We start from the raw sequence: 19,954 nt of genomic DNA on the forward strand, positions 1-19,954 counted from the left end.
GGTGTGCAAAGTGTGAACCTCTGTGAGTACCACGTGGTAGAGGTTCCCAGCCTGACTCTCACAGGCCTGGCCCCAGCCTCTGGCCTCACGGCACCAGTGACCCAGCCCAGGGAGGTCCTCAAGGCCTGACTACATCAACACAAAAATGATTTTGTGAAGATGACACAGGATCCTTGAGAGAATGACTTCCTCTAGAAGTAGCTGGGGGAGAGGAAGAGGAATGGGCGTGACAGCAGCTCCCTTCTTGTGGTGCCAGGACAAAGAGGAGAGCACACCCACTTCTAGGGGCTCTGTTCTGGTGAGCACAGGGCTGCTGGCCTTGGCAGGAGAAAGAGGGACAGCTCTTATTGGGGTGTCATGCAGGGGCCCCACAAAAAAGCCAGAGAACACAGTCTGCAAGCAGAACTTTGGGAATAAAAACTTTCTAAATTCTTCTCTGGTAAATACGCATTAAAACATTTGATAACACAAGCAAAGGGCTTTACAATTAATTTAAATTAAACCAAGACTGAATTTCCTACACTCCCAGCAGGAAGTTCATTTAAAACATCTGAATACTGGATGCAGCAGCCATGGGCACCCCAGGCCTCAGTCCCGGGGCACCTTGAAACTGTCCTTCTCTTTGCGGATGGCCCTCATGGTGGTGACAGGGTCCGTCTCGCCCGCGTGCTGCTGCACAGTCTTCTCCCTGCAGAAGCCGAGTGCCAGGATGCAGGCTGTCTTGCCCCGCTCACAAACCCCTCCCAGGACACCAGGGAATAGCCCATGGCCAACTTGGGTGTTTCTGTGGATGGCGTGCTGGCCAAGCCCGTCCTGCTGGCGACCCAGAGAGCAGGAACATCAATCCCATGCTGGCGTCTGGCAATGCCCAGCACCACGAGGCTCGAGAATGCACCCGCCCACCTACAGATCCTGACTCTGGGGTCTGAAAAGACCCATGCCCTTGCCAGGGCACCAAGCAGTGTCCCCACCTCGCCTTTAGGAAAATGCGTCTGATTTGTGGCTATACTTAATCCAGATTTCTGGGCAGTCTCCGCCATTTGGGATCTTCAGGAGTTTCAGTGAGTGGACATAGAGCTTGAGTGAAGCAGAGGCCAAGACGCCCGAGGCCAGGGTGGGCCCTGCCTGCGCCCACCTGCTCGTACCCTCACCTCACTCTCATGAACGGGTTATAGGTGAACTCCTCTGCAATGGTGGACGGCACTGTGGGCTCCCCAATACTGTACTTCTCCTGCAAAGGAAACACATCACTTTACTATAGAAACTTCTAAAGATCTTCATTTCAAAATACCTTCTACTGATCTTAAAACACCTTCTGGCTGAGAAGGCAAAGTGAGCAGTCAGCAGTGTCGGTCGGACACCTTCCTGCTCATGGAGGGGAGATATGAGTGAGTATTGCAGCTGCCACAACCCGTCCTCCTTTGCTGTCTTGGAGCGGGAGGGGCAGGGGGACATGGAGCTTTCTTTTATTAATATGAAGTTTATGTTCCACATTACAGAAGTAATAACCAGCCAAAATGCAGAAAACATGAAAACAAGAAAACACCCACCACCCCACACCCGAGACAGTGCATGGCTTGTGCACAGCTCATTACTGGGAAGAACAGCAAGAAGACAGATGCCCAGGGTCCCTCCCCTGGCACGATAGCCCCCTCTACAGGGTGGTGAGTTCTCATGTAGGGTATTCAGGCTTCCCCTAGGGCAGCGGTTCTCAACCTGTGGGTCGCGACGATCGGAAAACATATAGCATATCAGATATTTACATTACGATTCATAACAGTAACAAAATTACAGTTATGAAGTAGCAACGAAAATAATTTTATGGTTGGGGGTCACCACAACATGAGGAACTGTATTAAAGGGTCGCGGCGTTAGGAAGGTTGAGAACCACTGCCCTAGGGAGAAGCACCCTGGAAGAGCCCTCGGCAGGCACCCTGTCACCTCCAGTCAGGATGGTCTTGCCCCTGATCAACACTGACCAAGGGAGACAGAAAGAAGATGCAAATTGGGCCGTTTGGCCAACTGTTAGCTTCTATAGAAACTCCACAAGAAGGTCAGGATTGAGAGCCGGGGTCTCCACCCTCCAGCCACCCCTGCCCTCTGCCCAGCTAACCTGGAGGGTCACGCCATAGTTGCAGACACCCAAGCCCAGGCTTCCTGACCGTTCAGGGGCCCTCAAACCTGAGAGTCTGGATCTTACCGCCCCCCACACTGTGATCACTGGCATCAAGCAGTAATACTTCATCATCAAAAGTCCTCTCTCTCCTGCCTGCGCTTCTCTCTCAGCAGGTGTCAGGGTTGGCCCTACACCAGTGTGTGTGTGGGGGGGGGTGCGGGGGGGGGCATGGGCTATCGTAGCTCCTCCAGGGCAAAGGCTGCCTGACTTCCTTCGTGTCCCTTTGCCCGGTGCCTGCGCAGGGAGGTGCTCACAGTGGGTTAAAGACATATAAGAGGAACACTAACTACAGCCAGCCATACCGCGAGGTATTTCGCAGCCATAAAAAGGAATGGGGCTGGAACATGCCGCACATTAGGCCAAGTGAGAGGAGCCCATATTGCGCGATCCCATTGATGCCTATAGAAACAGAAGTGAGTGGTGCCAAGGCCCGGGAAGAGGGGAGACGGGAATAGTGACTGCTAGTAGGTATGAGATTCCTTCTGAGGTGATGAAAATGCTCTAAAATTCATTGTGGTGGTGATTGTACAACTCTTGAATATATGGAAAACAATCGAACTATTCACACTAAGTGGAAATTATGTGGTTGGTTGCTTATACTTCAATAAAGCTGTTTTGTTTTGTTGTGTTTTTTTTTAAAAAAAAGAAGTAATCCTTCAACCATGGGAGGTGTGTTGAGTCAGGATGGGGCAGGAGGTCAAGATGAAGGTTTATTGCTAATCTCTGTTCTTTCCCTGTCCCTGAAAACAAGCTTAGAAGGTTTTATAACTGGTTTGGCCAGTTTACAGTTGGCCAAACGGCCCAATTTGCATCTTCTTTCTGTCTCCCTTGGCCCCTGAACGGTCAGGAAGCCTGGGCTTGGGTGTCTGCAACTATGGCGTGACCCTCCAGGTTAGCTGGGCAGAGGGCAGGGGTGGTGGCTGGAGGGAGACCCCGGCTCTCAATCCTGACCTTCTTGTGGAGTTTCTATAGAAGCTAACAGTTGGCCAAACGGCCCAATTTGCATCTTCTTTCTGTCTCCCTTGGTCAGTGTTGATCAGGGGCAAGACCTGTATTCACCTCTAAGAAATCTTATTCTATTTCCTATGAGGGAAGAAAACAAGTTAACTCTTCTCAGGATAATTTTAAAACAGGTTCGTACATGTATAGTTGGGGGAGTGTAAACTGTCCTAACCTCTTAGATTATCTGTTAAAGTGAGTGTTAATGTGCAGCGATTTTCCTACAGAAGCAGGAAGGATGCAGTGTAAACACTGCAGCACCGTTCGCAAGAGCATGCTGGGAACGCTGGGAACGCTCAATGTCCTCTCTGATGAGATTGGTAAAAGGATATGTAAGTGGCATTCACACATTAGTATACTTGAAAGTAAGATGGATGGGTAGACAGTGGTAAAATACATACAATAAAATAATGTTAGAAGAGAGTAGGTGTTAGGTATATGAATGTTTTTATATGTGTGAAAATTCTCATAATAAAATGTTTAAAAGGCAAAAAAAGTTTAACACAGTTTGATATAACCCATGTGTCAAAGAAGAACTCACAAGAGATATTTTTTAAATATTTCAAATTGAAAATAATGAAAATATAACATTTGAAAACGTATGGGATAATGTTAAAGCAGTTCCTGAAAGTAAGTTTTTAGCTTTAAGTGCTTATATTAGAAAAAAAGAAAAGTCTAAAATCAATGAACTCAGGTTCCATATTAAGAATCTATAAAAGAAGTAAATCCATAGTAAGTAAATGGAAGGAGTTTAAAAAGATAACAGCAGAAATCTGTGCAATGGAAAAAGCAAGCAAGGAAAATTAAGGCAAAAGTTCTTTTTAAAAAAATCAAGAAAATTAATAAGAATGATGAAGAAAAAGAACACAAATTACCAACATCAGAAATGAAAGAAGGGATATCACAGAGCCAACAGATATGGGTTGGAAGGGCTCAAACTAATCTCAAAATAAAAGCTAAAACTATAAAACTTCCAAAAGAAAACATAGGAGAAAATTTTTGACCTTGGGAAAAGCAAAGATTTCTTAGGAAACAAAAAAGTATAAACCATAAGAGAAAATAAATATGCTGGACTTCATCAAAATTTAAAATGCTCTTCAAAAGACACTATTGAGAAAATAAAAGGCAAGCCACAGAATGAGAGAAACTATTCACCATACATATATTTGAAAAAGGACTTGTATCCATTTTTTAAAAATCCTCTTATCTATACTTTAAAAAAATCCTCTTATCTATAATAATAAAAGTGTAATATGCAAATCAACTGAATGACTGAACAGCACAATGACCATCGGGATGACCACGCTATGACACGCACTGGCACCAGGCCAGCCAAGATGGGCCATCACCCCACAATCGCCCCTCAGAGGGAGGTCCAGGCCACCGGCCAGTGACACTGTGGCGGGTATGTGGGGCCGGCCAGCGATTGCCCCACAGAGGGAGGCCCAGACCAGCCAAGCGATCACACCCCACGCCTATCGCCTGCAGAGGGAGGCAACTGGTGGTGGGGGAGGGGAGGACAGCGCCACACAGATGGCAAACAGTGGCAGCAGCTGGGGAAAGGAAAGCCCCGATAGACCCTGATCGCCGGCCAGGCCTAGGGACCCTACCTGAAGGGTCCCAGCTTGCGACAGGGTGCAAGCCAGGCTGAGGGACACCCACTCCCTGTGCACAAATTTCATGCACCGGGCCTCTAGTTACTCAATAAGAAAACAACCCAATGTTTTGAATGGGCAAGAAGATTTGAACAAACACTTCACAAAATGGCCAGTAATTGGTAAATGCAACTTAAAACCACAGTGAAACACCACTACATACCCATTAAAATTATTAAAATTAAAGAAGACTGACTATCAATGTTGGTGAGGACGTGGAACAACTGGAACTCTCATACTTTGCTGGCAGTAATGTAAAATAATACAAACACTTAGGAAAATAGTTTGGCAGTTTCTTTACAAGTCAAACATATACCTAATACAACCCAGCCATTCCACTCATAGGTATTTACTCAGGAGGAATTAAAACATATATCACACAAAGACTTGTACACAAATGTTCATAGCAGCTTTATGACTCGAAACAACACAAATGTCTATCAAGAGATGAATGGATCAACAAAATGTGGCATATCCAAACAATGGGATATTATTTAGCAGTAAAAAGGAATGAACGACTGATACATGCAGCAACATGAATGAATCCTAAAACCATTCTACTTAGTGGGAAAAAAGATAGAAGAGTACGTACTGTATAGTTTCATTTATATAAAATACTAGAAAATGCAAACTAACCTCTAGTGCAAGCATGTCAAACCCGAGGCAGGCAGCCCGCCAGCTTGAGTTTGACTAGTGGCATGCAATCAGTCAGCAGTCCTCTGGAGCCAGGCAGTAAAAAAGAGGCATGAGGAAGACTGGGGGCGATGGAAATGTTTTATGTCTTAATTGTAGTGGTAGACATTTCACTGGTATAAACATCTGTCAAATATCACTCAGTTCTTCACTTTAAACTGATGCAGTTTATTACATGTTAACTAAACCTCAATAAACTTGGTATTAAAAAAGGAACAGTATTAAAACTCTGTAACAAATTTAAAAACCTTAATGAAATGGACAAATTCCTTGAAAGAGACAAGTTGCCAATAAAACTAACTCAAGAAGATACTAAAATTGAATAGCCCTACACAAATAAATTAATTCAGAACAAAAAATCTTTCCTACAAAAAGAATTCAATATCCACCTGGCTTCATTGGTGAATTCTAACAAACATTAAAGAAAGAAATAACAATTATAGAAAACTCAGAAACTAGGAGGAGGAAGCACTTTTGCATTTTATGAGGCCAGCATTACCCTATTAAAACCAGAAAAAATGTAAGAAAATAAAACTACAGACCAATATCTCTTATGAACACAGAAAAATAGACTCTAGCAACATATCCTATCTAATAAAGAGGGAATATGTTAATTGACTGCCATGCCCTCACAAGATGGTGGCACCCACAGCCACAAGATGGCGGCGCCCAGTCCCCTCAGCCCCGCCTGGGGGCAGCAGGTGCTGCACCTCATCCAGCCAGAGTCCCCCAGTCCCCTCAGCTCCGCAGGGGAAGGCAGTTGGGGGCGATCGAGCCGGCAGGGGAGGGCAGTTGGAGGCGATCAGGCCGGCAGGGGAGGGTAGTTGGGGGCAATCGAGCTGGCAGGGGAGCAGTTAGGCATCAATCAGGCCGGCAGGGGAGTGGTTAGGGGGCTATCAGGCTGGCAGGCAGAGTGGTTAGGGGCAATCAGGCAGGGGAGTGGTTAGGAGCCAGCAGTCCCGGATTGTGAGAGGGATGTCCGAGATTGGAGAGGGTGCAGGCTGGGCTGAGGGAGAAACCCCCTTCTGTGCATGAATTTTGTGCACTGGGCCTCTAGTGAAAAGAATAATAGTCTATTTATGACTAAGGTTTATCCAGAAAGCAAGATTGGTTTTACATTTGGAGCCAATTTATGTACTTCATCATAGTGACAGAGTAAAAGAGAAAAAAACTTGACTATGTAATAAATGAAGAAAAACCATATGATAAACTTAAACATTAACTCATGGTAGAAACTCTCAGAAAACCAGGAATATAAGTAAACTTCATCAGCCTAATAAAGAGGATTTATGAAAAACCCACAGTTGCCCAGCCAGTATGGCTCAATGGTTGAGCATCAGCCCATGAACCAGGAGGTCACAGTTCAATGGTCAGGGCATATGCCTGGGTTGTGGGCTCAATCCCCAGTAGGAGGCATGCAGGGGGCAGCTGATCAATGTTTCTCTCTCATCGATGTTTCTATCTCTATATCCCTCTCCCTTCCTCTCTCTCAAATCAATACAAATATATTTTTAAAAAACAAACAAAAAAAACCATAGCTAATTTTGTACTTAATGGTGAAAGACTGAATGCTTTGTCCTTAAGACTAGGAACAAGCCAAATATGTCCACTCTCACCACTTCTGTTTAACACTGTACTGGAGATCTTAGCCAGTGCAATAAGGCAAGAAAACAAAAAGCATATAGATTAGAAAGAAATAAAACTGTTTCTATTAGTTGATGACATGATTGTCTAAAGAAGAGATGCTAGAATAAGTGAGTTTAGCAAAGTCCAAAGGATATGAGGTCCAAATACAAAAATCAACTGTATTTCTAAAGACTATCAACAAATAATCATTTACAATAAAATCCAAAAACATGCCCTGACCGGTTTGGCTCAGTGGATAGAGCGTCGGCCTGCGGACTGAGGGGTCCCGGGTTTGATTCCGGTCAAGGGCATGTACCTGGGTTGCGGGCACATACCCAGTAGGGAGTGTGCAGGAGGCAGCTGAATCGATGTTTCTCTCTCATCGATGTTTCTAGCTCTCTATCCCTCTCCCTTCCTCTCTATAAAAAAATCAATAAAAATATATTAAAAAAAAAATCCAAAAACATGAAGTACTTAGGGATACATTTAACAATATGGGAAGACCTTTAACACAGAAAATTACAAAATATTGTTGAGAAGAACTAAAGGACCTCAATAAATGGAAAGCTATATCATGTTCATGGAAAGACTCAATATTGTTAAGATATCAATTCTCTCTAAATCTTTTGTTACAACACAATCCCAATCAAAAACCAAGCTGACATTTTTGTAGAAATTAAAAGATGATCCTAAATTTCACACAAAAATGCAAAAGGCTTAAAAGAGTCAAAACCCATTTTTCAAAAACTTTTAAATATTTTTATTGATTTCAGAGAGGAAGGGAGAGGGATAGAGATAGAAACATGGATGAGAGCCAGGACGGCGTGGCTCAGTGGATAGAGTGTCAGCCTGTGGACTGAAGGGTCCCAGGTTCGATTCTGGTCAGGACACATGCCCAAGTTGTGGGCTCAGTCCCCAGCGTGGGGCGTGCAGGGGGCAGCTGATCGATGATTCTCTCTCATCATTAATGTTTCTCTCTCTCCCTCTCTGAAATCAATAAAATATATATTAAAAAAAGAAAGAAACATCGATGAGAGGGGCATCAATCAGCTGCCTACTATACTGGGGCTCGAGACTGAGATCTGGGCATATGCCCTGACTGGGAATTGAACCTGGGACCTCTTGGTTAATGGGTTGATGCTCAACCACTGAGCCATACCAGCTGGGCCAAAACCCATTTTTAAAAAGAATAAAGTTAGAGGACTTAAACTACCCAATTCTCAGACTTACCATAAGCTATAGTAATTAAGACAGTATTATTGATACAAGGATAAGTCTGATCAATGGAACAGAATAGAATCCAGAAGTAGATTCCTACAGGGTCCATTTCATTCAGCAAAGATGCCAAGATAATCCACTGAGGAAAGGACAGTCTTTTCAACAAATGGTACTGAATAACTGAATATCAATATGCAAAAAAGTGAACTTCTACCCTTACCTTACACCATAAACAAACATTAACTTGAAATGGATCACTGATTTAAATATAAATTTATCTGAATATATGTAGGAGTATGCAAAGATTTTTTAGATAGGACACAAAAAGCATAAAAAATTAATAAACTGAGCTTCACCAAAAGTATAAACTTTTATTCTTTAAATATATTTCTTACTGATTTCAGAGAGGAAGGGAGAGGGAGAGATAGAAACATCAATGATGAGAGAGAGAATCCTCCTGCATGCACCCTACTGGGGATCAAGCCCACAACCTGGGCATGTGCCCTTGACCAGAATCAAACCTGGGACCCTTCAGTCCGAAGGCCGACGCTCTATCCACTGAGCCAAACCAGTTAGGGTAACTTTTATTCTTTAAAAGATACTGTTAAGAAAATGGAAAGGCACCTGGCTGGTTTGGCTCAGTGGTTGAGCATGGACCCATAACCAGGAGGTCATGGTTTGATTCCTGGTCAGGGCACATCCAGTAGGAGGCATGCAGAAGGCAGACAATCAGTGATTCTCATCATTGATGTTTCTATCTCTTTCCCCTTCTCCCTTCCTCTCTCTGAAATCAATAAAAAAACAAAACACACACATATAAAATAAAATGGAAAGGCAATCCACAAACTGGGGGTAAATATTTGAGATCTATATATGAAAAAGACTTGTTTCCAGAATATACAAGAAATTCTTACAACTCAGTAAGAAGACAACCCAATTTTTTAACTGGACAAAAGATCTGAACTTACACTTCACAAAAAAAGATGTATAAAAGACCAATAAGCACATGAAAAGACACTCAATTTACACCAGAGTAATGTAAATTTTAAAATCACAAGGATATACCACTACTCACCTATTAGAATGGCTAAAATTTAAAATATCAACAACACAAAGCGTTTGTGAGCATATGGAGCAACTGCAACTTTTATGCATTACTATTGGGAATGCAAAATGGTAAAACCAAATGGAAAACAGTTTGGTAGTTTCTGAAAAGTTATACACTTGCCATACAACCCAGCAATTTTACTCTTAGGCATGTTCCCACAAGCAGAAAATGTGTTCACACAAAGACTTGTACACAAACGTTCATAGCAACTTTATTTATAATACTAAAACACTGGAAACAACCCACGTGTCCATCCAGAGATGAGTGGGTAAACAAACGGTAGCATATCCATATGAGATGCTACTTAGAAATAAAACGAGAATGAATCCTAAAAACATCATGTTGAGGAAAAGAGCCAGAGACATCAGAGATATATGAAAGTCTAGGAAAGAATAATCCATAGTGACAAAGCAGACCAGTAGTTGGGAAACTGAATGGGAAGGAGCAAGGGAACTTTTGGGGGTAGTGTAAACGTCTTGTATTGTGATTGTGTTGTGGGTTACAGAGGTGCATATATTGTCAAAATTCATCCAACTATACAATGCTCACTTGGGTACTTTTCATTATATGTAAATTATCCTTAATAAAATTTAGTTTTAAAAAAGCAGATAACCATGAAAAGAATGAGTTCAATCTGTATGAATTGATATGGAAAGAGTACAGAGACCCAGTATTAAGTGAAAAGAAACCCACAAAGCAATTATGTATAGGATAAATACAGGATAAGTTTTTTATTTTATTTATTTATTTATTTATTATTTTTAATCCTCACCCAAGGATATTTTTTCCATTGATTTTTAAAGAGAGGGGAAAGGATAGGGAGAGACAGAGAGAAACACTGATGCGAGACAGACACATTGATTGATTGCCTCCCACATGCCCCCACCAGAGCCAGAAAGAAGCTTACAACAGAGGTACGTGTCCTTGACCAAAATCGAACCCAGGACCCTTCAGTCCACAGGCTGACACTCTATCCACTGAGCCAAACCGGCTAGGGCCAGGATGAGTATTTTTTGCTTTTTGTTTTTTTAAAAAATATATCTTTATTGATTTCAGAGAGGAAAGGAGAGAGAGAGAGAAACATCAATGAGAAAGAATCACTGATCAGCTGCTTCCTGCACGCTCCCTACTGGGGATAGAGCCCACAACCCGGGCATGTGCCCTTGACTGGAATCAAAACCAGGACCCTTCAGTCCACAGGCACTCTATCCACTGAGCCAAACCAGCTAGGGCCAGGATGAGTTTTTTATATTAAGAAAAGTATTCATACATGTGCAGTGTAAAAAAAAAGAGAGATATTTATCAACTGTTTAAGATAGTATTTAAATTAAAAAATATATATTTTTATTGATTTCAGAGAGGAAGAGAGAGAGACAGAAACATCAATGATGAGAGCGAATCATTGATCAGCTGCCTCCTGCATGCTCCACACCGGGGATCAAGCCTGCAACCCGGGCATGTGCCTTTGACCAGAATCAAACCCGGGACCCTTCAGTCTGCAGGCCGATGTTCTATCCACTGAGTCAAACCAGCTAGGGCATACTTAAATTTTTATAGGTATTATAAGCCTACCCCCCCCAAATTGATAAAGATGCTTAACAAAACCAGGATATTTATTAAAAAACAAAACAAAAAACTGTGTGAGGTAGCTTTACTCACTGAACTCAACAAAAGGGAGCTCCCCTATACCTGAGGCTTCCCTTCCCAGTGTGTACGTTTCCTCAGTGACTGCAGTGGGAACCCTCTGCCTACCCAGAACATCTGTAGCTGTGTTTCCAAATCCCACAGAAATCCAGGACCATAAGCCAACCCCTGGGCTGAGCCAAGGAGCAAGTTTGGAGCCATAGTTGAAATAAGTGCCTTTCAGTCAAACAGCCTCCCGAGCGAACAGCTGCCACACAGTCCTACCTGCTGCCCAGGACATGGGAAGTGGGCAGGGATCTGGCACTTAGGCTGCTGTGGAAACACAGACGCCCAGGCCCAGCCCAGACCCACTGAGTCAGAAAGGACCTGACAAGCCACCTGGTTCCTGCACAAAGCTGGGTGGGCGCAGTGGTCGGCAAACTGCAGCTCACGAGCCACATGCGGCTCTTTGGCCCCTTGAGTGTGGCTCTTCCACAAAATACCACATGTGGGCACGCATGTACAATGCAATTGAAACTTCGTGGGCCATGCACAGAAGTCAGTATTTTGTGAAAGAGCCACACTCAAGGGGCCAAAGAGCCGCATGTGGCTCCCGAGCCGCAGTTTGCTGACCACTGGCCTAAGGCCCCGCTTGTTCTTGGCCCTGAGGAGCACTGGCTGCCCGCTCTGGAGATGATGCCTTGAGTGCCAGCAAGCAGGGCCCTACACAGTCCCAGGAAGTCCCTTCACAGCGACTGACACACAGGATGTGCCCACAGCATTTCCCACTCACCTTGGCCCAGGCCAGTTTCTCCTGAATGGCAGTGTTGCTGGGCTCCACATGGCGAGCGAACTTGAGGTTGTTGATGGTATATTCGTGGCCACAGTACACTCTCTGAGGAAAAAGCCAAACCCAGGGGCTCTGGAGAGACTCATTAATCCCCCTCAAACTCTCAGAGATGGGCCTCAAGGGCCCTGTGCTGGGCCAGTGACACCAGGGAGTGTGCCTTAGGATAGACACTTCTTGTGAGTATGTGAAGCAACAATAAAAACTACGTTTAGAGAAAACCCACGGTCCTAGAGAAAATGCCCCGGCCCTCCCACTCTTCCTCACACGCAGGGGTAGCCACAGGGGGCGAGAGGGGGTACAGGACAGGAGGTCAGAGGACAGAGTGGGAGAGCAGGCATGTCCTCACACCACCAGCCAGGGAACGTGGCAGGGGCTCTGCCTACTGTGTCCGGAGGGAGCCGGCCCAGGACCTCGATCAGGGCTCTGTACATCTCATCCGCTGTCCCTTCAAAGAACTTCCCGCAGCCAGCCACAAACAAGGTGTCACCTGAAAGAGGACAGCCATGGAGCGGTGAGGCCACTAGTAGGACACACCCCCTTGGGAGGCTGATGGTCCACCGCTGGGCAATGCTGACCACCTGCTGTCCATGGGCTAAGCTCCACTTTGTCCCCTGAGCTGATTGGGGCCCAGCACAGATGTGTCCTCCACCTAGATACCTGACAGAGCCCAGAGACAACCCACAGCTCTCGGCTCCCATCCACCCCAAAACTTTTCATGCAAGTCTCGCTCACTGGTACCACCAGCTCCCAAACAGCTGCTCAAACCCAAACCTTAGGGTCATGCTGACTCCTCGCTTCACTGCCCAGTCCTATTAGCCGAGACCCCCATACCCAGCACTTGTCCCCACCGGCCCAGTAGCCCCTTCCCAGGCTTGGCCTGTATCTTCCCTTCTCCCAGGCAGCCAGGGCCATCCTATGACACCTTCCATGATCTCATCGGGAACCCTCACAAAGGACCACAGCCCGCGAGAGCCCTCAAGATTTGAACCTGCCACCTACAGATCATCCTTTCCTGACTCCATTTTTTTTGGTCTTTTTTAAAATATATTTTTATTGATTTCAGTGAGGAAGGGAAAGGGAGAGAGACAGAGAAACATCAATGATGAGAGAGAATCATTGATCGGCTGCCTCCTGCACACCCCCTACTGGGGATTGAGCCCACAACCCAGGCGTGTGCCCTTGACTAGAATTGAACCCAGACCCTTCAGTCCGCAGGCCAATGCTCTATCCACTGAGCCAAACCAGCTAGGGCCTGACACTGTTCTTTAGACAGTGTCCCCTCAACAGACGCCTCCAGGTCTCTATGCACTGCTGCTTCCCGTGCCAAGTGGAAACCACAGGCATTTGTTCCTCAGGCCCCTGTGGTGAGGACAGCCTGCGACCCCACGACATCAAGCAACATCCCTCTTCCATCAGCACCTGCCAAGCCTCCTCCCTGGCCCGTCAGTGCCCAGTCCTGCCCACCACATCGCAGGGCCAACGCCACACTCTTCCATGGGATGTCACCTCCTCTGCTTACATCTTAGGAGGAGGGAGCGTGGCCCTGGGTCACTCAGACCTGGGCTCGAGGCCTGGGGCCACCAATAAGCCCACCTTCGCATGCTGTAGATTCCTTGGCTGCACACACAGGCCAGCTAGGGCCCTGCTGGACTGTCCTATTTCCCACACCATTAGTCCCCACTGAGGACACTGTAGGATTTTTCACATTTTTATTATTAAAGTCACCAATAAGACAATGTACTCCCTGCCAGCTGCTGTCACACAGAAAACAGTGACAACTTGTGCAGGACACAGTTCAGGTCTGTGTTTGCACCTTCCAAAGCGAGACTCAGCTTCTAACAGCACAGTCCCCAGGGGCCCACCCACACCCCCACGTCCTGACAACCTTGAGAGGCAGGCACTTCCTTACCACCCGACAGATGGGCAGACTGATGTCCAGCAGAAACAGGAGTGTGATGTCCTGAGGGTTTGCCAGGCCAGGCACCGGGCACACTCCTCTCAACTCAGGCCTATACCACTCAGTGAGGACACTTTGCTCTCACCACACACACAGCTGAGACCACTTCAGGGCAGTGCACACATGACATGTGGGCCAATCTACCTATTCCACACCACAGTCAGACTTAGCCCACCATGAGGCCTGGGGCTGTCACAATGTGCCCAGGGACTAGTAACCTGACTCACAGCCCCACACCTCCATCACTGCAGTGAAGACGCTGAAAACAGCTGCATATATTTTTTAAAAACTGAGATCTGTGGATAATATTGGATTTGTAGAAAAGCTACAGAGCCCTCTTATGCACCCCTGACTCAGTTGGCATTTCCCTGGTGTATTTGTCGAAACTACAAGCCTGCATCCCTACATTGTTATTAACTAAAAACTCCACCCCGATTCAATGCACATTTCCCATTAACGCCCTTTTTCCATGGCAGGATCCAGTCCAGGAGCCCATATTGCATTCAACATTGTATTTTTTAAAAAAAACTTTCACTGTAGTTACAATATTATGATTATAGCTTACATTTCTGGAAGACACAGAGCTTACAAACTATTACATTCACTAAAATATTAGGGTGGCAGTAGGGCTCCATGGGGCCAACAGGCCTGCTTGTCACTGGGCACTCTCAACCATTACCATTCGTCTGTGGCCACTGGCTCGTGCCACCCTAAACCTGGTTGTCACATGGCCATTCTGCTCCACCGGTTTCCCAACCAGCATCAACATTCTTTCATTTCCTCAGCCCAGTGCTGGGACTAGCTTCACAAACCTCACTCAGGGCACAGCCTCCACAGACTGCAGCCACTACCTTCTGAGCTTGTCGGGGCCGCCAGGCCAGCGCTCTCAGGGTTGCTTTGTGTAGGAGACCCGACCAAGGCTGGCTGCTGACTTTGCCAAACCTACTCGGCTCACAGCCCACGGAGGGATGGGCAGTGTGACCACTCAGAAGGGCATCAGTTAGGCCCACATGAGGTGGGCCTGAGGCTCCCCACCCTGCCCACCTGGCAGCTGCTGCAGGTAGTGGTGGCTCAGGCTGCATCTCTACCAGACAGTCTCTCAAGGAAAGGCTGGTCCCCAGGGCACCAGACAGCGGTCAGAGGGAAGCACAAGACCAGCCCCACCAGGAGGCACCACTCCTCCCTGTGTCCGCCCAGCCTGCCTGCCCCCATGTGTTTGAAGCTGAGCCCCAGGCTCTGCCCTGAGGGCTGTGGTCCTCCTCTCAGCCCCGTGTAGTTTCAGGCAGAAAATGCTCTGCTTCTCCACTCTTGTGCCAAGAGGGTCTTTGCAAAGAACACCCAACCCCCAGCACAGAAACCTGAACCCTCACCTGTAAACACAGCAGAGGGCTCAGAACTGCCGGGCTTGCTCACAAAGTAGCAGATGTGTCCAGAAGTGTGACATGGTGTCGACAGGCACTTGACATGGAGAGACCCCACCTGAAACAAAGCACACGCTGGCGAGTGCTCCTAGGGCTCACAAGCACACGGCCCGCTGGTCTCATAGGTCTCGCTCAGGCCCCACGCTTTCCACACAGTGAGACATGGATCTTGCTGGTGACCATGAGACTCAGTCCTCAAGTGTGTCCCCAGGGGCAGGGACCACCCTAGAACCTGGTATTTGCTGATGTGTTTTCTCCCTCAAAATCAGCCACTGAACTAGGCATCTGCTAGAAAAGATGGTTTTGCTTCTTAGGTGTTTGGCCTTTTATTGTTTTTCTTCTCTGTCTCCCTCCTCCTCCCACCTCTTCACATAAAAAAATACACACACACCCCCCCAAAAAACTGAAATAAAGATGAACATCTGTATGACCTTTACCTGTATCACCAAATGCGGACATCTGGGGCATGTGCTCCCCACACTCACGCATTTCAAGTCACACACATCCTGACAAATCACCCCTAAACTCCAGCTGCATCTACTAAGAAAAGAGCATCCTCCTGCATAACCTCACTATCATCACATCCAAGACATTTAGCAACAGCATGAGCACATGATCCCATGTAGCGTCCATACTTAAATTTCCCATTAGCTCTAAGCTGTACCCTGCAGCTTCTTCTCTTATCTAGTCATCATCTGCACACTGATTTGCCTGAGATGCAGAGGGACTGCCCAGGCTCGGGCAGCCCCAAGAGCCCTCCAACCATCCACAGGTCAGGCTGTCTCCACAGCTAAGCCCTTATGTGCCCCTCTAGGACCCTGGGGAATCAAAGGGGACAGCCAGGTGGAGGAGGCAGTGTTCCCACCGTGCCCCCACCCCACACTATGCTCTAGGGCCTGACATCCATTTCCTTTGGGGTCCACTCCTCACCTGCAGTGTAGACAGGTGTGTGACCTTGTGAGTCAGGGCCCCAATCCGGTCATCGCCCCCGTACACCTTCAATCCAGGCTCCAGCTTGACAAGCTTCTCATTCCCGCCAGCATGGTCCCTGGAAGTGGAAAAGACCTAGGGCTACTGCTGATATGAAGGAGGTTTGCTTGCTTGTAAACCCTGCCCAGACAGAATTTTTATTTTCCTAGTTATGCTTCTCAGAAGTAGAAATGCATCTTCTAGCACAGAAAACTGGCTTCTTGTCTGTCATTTGGCTCCACTGAAAAGAACGTCCTCAGGCACCCCATTCCCATGCCAGGCATCTCCGTGCCCCTGCCGCAGCACTTCAAAAAGGAGGTCAGTTACACCAGTGCTAGCTCAGCTGGGCCCTGAACACACTTGAAGAGCAGGCGTCCCAGGACAAGGCCAGGGCTTTCTGGTCACTACACATTCAACTATGGACTCTTCTGATGGGCCCAGAAACAGCAGGGTCAGGATAAAAGGAGGCTGGCCCTTTGTCCCTCTTCCCTCAAAGGACTGTTACACACTGGTCAGGGCCAACCCCTTAGCCCGCTCACCACCACCGAAAAGTGGGAGGAGGCAGGGGCCACACCCTGGAGCTCAGTTTGGGGCCTGGTTCAGGGTTTATGTTCTGGCATAAACATAAGGTGCTGAGAAAATCCTCCAGAAAAGCGACACCTGATGTGGGGATGACTTAGTGCGGGAGAGAGAAGCAAACTGTGCAAAGCTGAGGAACGGGGGTGCTTCCTGCAGCCACATGGAGGCCCAAGAGGCCCAAAGCACCGCACAGGCAGATTTCCCAAAAGCAAGAGTGGCTGCATTAAGTAGCTCAGGCCAACGACAGGGCTGTAGACTCCGTCTGTAATTAGCACCTGATGTCCCAGAGACACAGCAACTTAGATATATCAAGCCAGACATTTCCACCACTTAACAAACTGGCCAAACCACATGCATACCACACTCCCAGTGAAAGGCATCATTTTATTTCTGGGAGAAGAGGCTGGTGAAGCAGAGCTCCTACAGGCGAAATAATAGCAATGCTAAGAGGACAGATTCATTCAAAGGTGTTAGCTGCACTCTAGCAGTTATTTGGGGGTGGGGAATCAGAGCCAAATAAACATTATTATTATTATTTTTTTTTTTAGCTTTGAAGAACCTCAAAAGTTTCAAAAATCCCAAAGAAGAACCTTGGACATACAACTCTAATCCTAAACCCAAACACAGGTGCTTTTTCAACGTTTAGCCTTTAAATATAAAAATTAAAAAGCCACACACAACCTCTCCAAATATGGCTGTTGGTTTTAAAAACACTAATGTCTAGTCTAGTTTTTTCCCTAACATTGAGGCCAACATCTCATCACACAAGCCCAAGGGCTTTCAAAGGCACTGCTGGAGGTCGTCTCATGGCAGAAAGATCCACAGCACAAACATCTCCCCACAGAACCCCCAAGTTACCAGACCCCATCACAGGGCCAAGGCGCTAGGGCCTGAAGACCAAGGGGATCGGGCAGCAGCACCGAGGCTGACACCCGAAGCCTCCTCAGAATCCCACTGGAGGCGGGCCCTCAGCTGCACAGTGGTCACAGCTGTGGGGGCACAAGTGACTCAGACGGCCAGGGCGGGAGGGCCCAGAGAGCCTGTGAGAACCCCACCCAGCCCCACCCTCAGGGTGTGCCTGGCAGGGAGCCATCAGGCCTAATCAGCTCTGCTGGCCTGGAAGAAGTTCAGCCTCTGGAGTGGAGCACTTACCAATGGTGGTGGGTGGTCAGCACTGTAGTCAGCTTCACGCCGTGCTTTTTTGCCATTTCTACAACCTGTAACCAAACGTGAAGCAGGACAGAGGCCACCGTCACACTCCAAGTGCTGGCTCACCAGCCCGCAAGGTGGGGTGCCCACCGGGACTCAGGGTGTGCCAGGAATGGCCGGGCTCCATCCGGACCCTGCCAACTCGGCCTAACTTCGGTAGAGCAGGGTGAAAGTGGCCTTTCTCCCTCTTGATGCACTTGGCAATTCAGCACCCCCACCCCCACCCCCATGACCTCTCCAAGCCCCTCTGGTCAAGGGCACAAAGCCTCAAGGAAGAGTAGACAATACCAAGTACAGCTCCTACCTCTCCGCCCAAGGACTTAACAGACACAAGGCCTTATCTTTCCACAGCAAAGCGTCTGGTCACCCCCACCCCTTTCATTGGCCCTTTGCCCCAGTAACAGTGGCTGGGCACTAGTTAAATTGTTTGTAAAAAAAGAAATAGATTAATTTCTAGTTAGCTTCAGCCAAGTGCAAGAACACAGAGGTTATCACACCCATCAGAGGATGAAGAACTGGTGCCGGGGACACACCTCCCACCTTCTGGGGCTGCACTGGGTCCACAATGGCGGCCTCCTTGGTGTCATCGTCGATGATCAGGTACATGTAGTTGTCGGTCAGGGCAGGCAATAACTCAACCTTCATGGCGTCCTGTTCCACGGTCAAGCTCTTCCTCAAATCTGTGTGATGGAGGAGTCCCAGCTGGGCTAGACCTGAAGAAGAATGCAGGTTTGGTCAGTGTTCACGTGAGGCCACATCAGGCATAGACTTCAAATCAAGCCCTCAATGATGCAGCAATAGGGGCGTCCTGGGGATGTGACATCCCAGAACGACATGCAGTGAACATCCAAGCAGAGGCTCACCCTGCAGGGTTTTCTAAATTCCTTTGAAAGAGAAGAGAATATTCTCATTTAACCACATCAGTAAGAAAATCTAGAAAACAATTCATATTCATGGAAATCAGCTCTTTCAGATTTATGATCTGAATATTTTCAACAACGAAACTCCTATTATTCAATCTAAAAATTCATGGAGGCCCTTAAGCCTTAGCATAAAAGGGATTAAAACTGTATAACAGAAGGCGAGAGAAGGCAGCCATGAAATTCTGGGGTATGTGCTGGGATAGGGCCTCTCCCCAAAGGGATCCAGAAAGCAGGGAGCACTGCCTGACTAACAGACAGGCCATGTCTCCAGGGGCCATTGAAAGCAGATTCAGCCTTTTCTGCCATGGCCAGGGAAACTGCCTGAACTGTCGCTTTAATGACCGCACACAGATATCCAATGCCCTCTTTCCTTTGACAACTAGCGGGGCTTTTGCCAGACCCTTCTCCTCATGCAGAGCAGAACAAACATTTTTGTATGATCAAGTTTGTGATGTTCCACCAGCTAGCTGAGACCCAGTGTTCCCTGAGCCTGACGACTATACTACACAAGGCAGCGTGTGTATTGCGGGTGCGGCTGGGAGGCGGGCAGAGGACAGAAACAAAACTCCACGAGTCTGGAAGCATTCTCCCCAACAGGGGGCCCCATTTTTTATTTCTCAGAGAACATTATCCACTCTGCCCAGGTAAAGAAACTGTTATTTACAATTGGTGCTAGGGAACCTGGGGAAGATGCCATTATCTCTAAGCAAAGAATTCACCTGGTCCAATCACCACCAGAAACCTTATTCCTTTTCCAAAAATTATATAACCTGGCCCACCACAGCCTGAGAAGTGGTTTGTAACTGTGACCTTTGTGTAACCAGAGTGTATGGACCTGCAGCCTATGGTCTGGGCCAAGTCCTGAGACATGTTTTGTTTGACTTCTTTTTTTTTTAAAATATATTTTATTGATTTTTTACAGAGAGGAAGGGAGAGGGATAGAGAGTT

At 47.0% G+C, this 19,954-nt stretch overlaps 1 protein-coding gene across 1 annotated transcript in view; it reads right to left on the bottom strand.

The window, feature by feature from the left end:
• Positions 1 to 394: 394 nt before the first annotated feature.
• HAGH (hydroxyacylglutathione hydrolase) overlaps positions 395 to 19,954 on the bottom strand; it is a 21,121-nt gene continuing 1,561 nt past the window's right edge. The window contains exons 2-9 of the mRNA XM_005866562.2: positions 18,624 to 18,796; positions 18,027 to 18,091; positions 16,257 to 16,374; positions 15,276 to 15,384; positions 12,332 to 12,435; positions 11,892 to 11,993; positions 1,152 to 1,231; positions 395 to 688 (exon numbers count right to left, since the gene is read on the bottom strand). Of these exons, the coding sequence (XP_005866624.1) occupies positions 589 to 688; positions 1,152 to 1,231; positions 11,892 to 11,993; positions 12,332 to 12,435; positions 15,276 to 15,384; positions 16,257 to 16,374; positions 18,027 to 18,091; positions 18,624 to 18,728 (783 nt within the window). The 5' untranslated portion in view covers positions 18,729 to 18,796 and the 3' untranslated portion in view covers positions 395 to 588. The remainder of the gene's footprint in view (positions 689 to 1,151; positions 1,232 to 11,891; positions 11,994 to 12,331; positions 12,436 to 15,275; positions 15,385 to 16,256; positions 16,375 to 18,026; positions 18,092 to 18,623; positions 18,797 to 19,954) is intronic.

This window comes from Myotis brandtii, unplaced genomic scaffold (genome assembly GCF_000412655.1).
Source record: "Myotis brandtii unplaced genomic scaffold, ASM41265v1 scaffold233, whole genome shotgun sequence".
Lineage (NCBI taxonomy): Eukaryota > Metazoa > Chordata > Mammalia > Chiroptera > Vespertilionidae > Myotis > Myotis brandtii.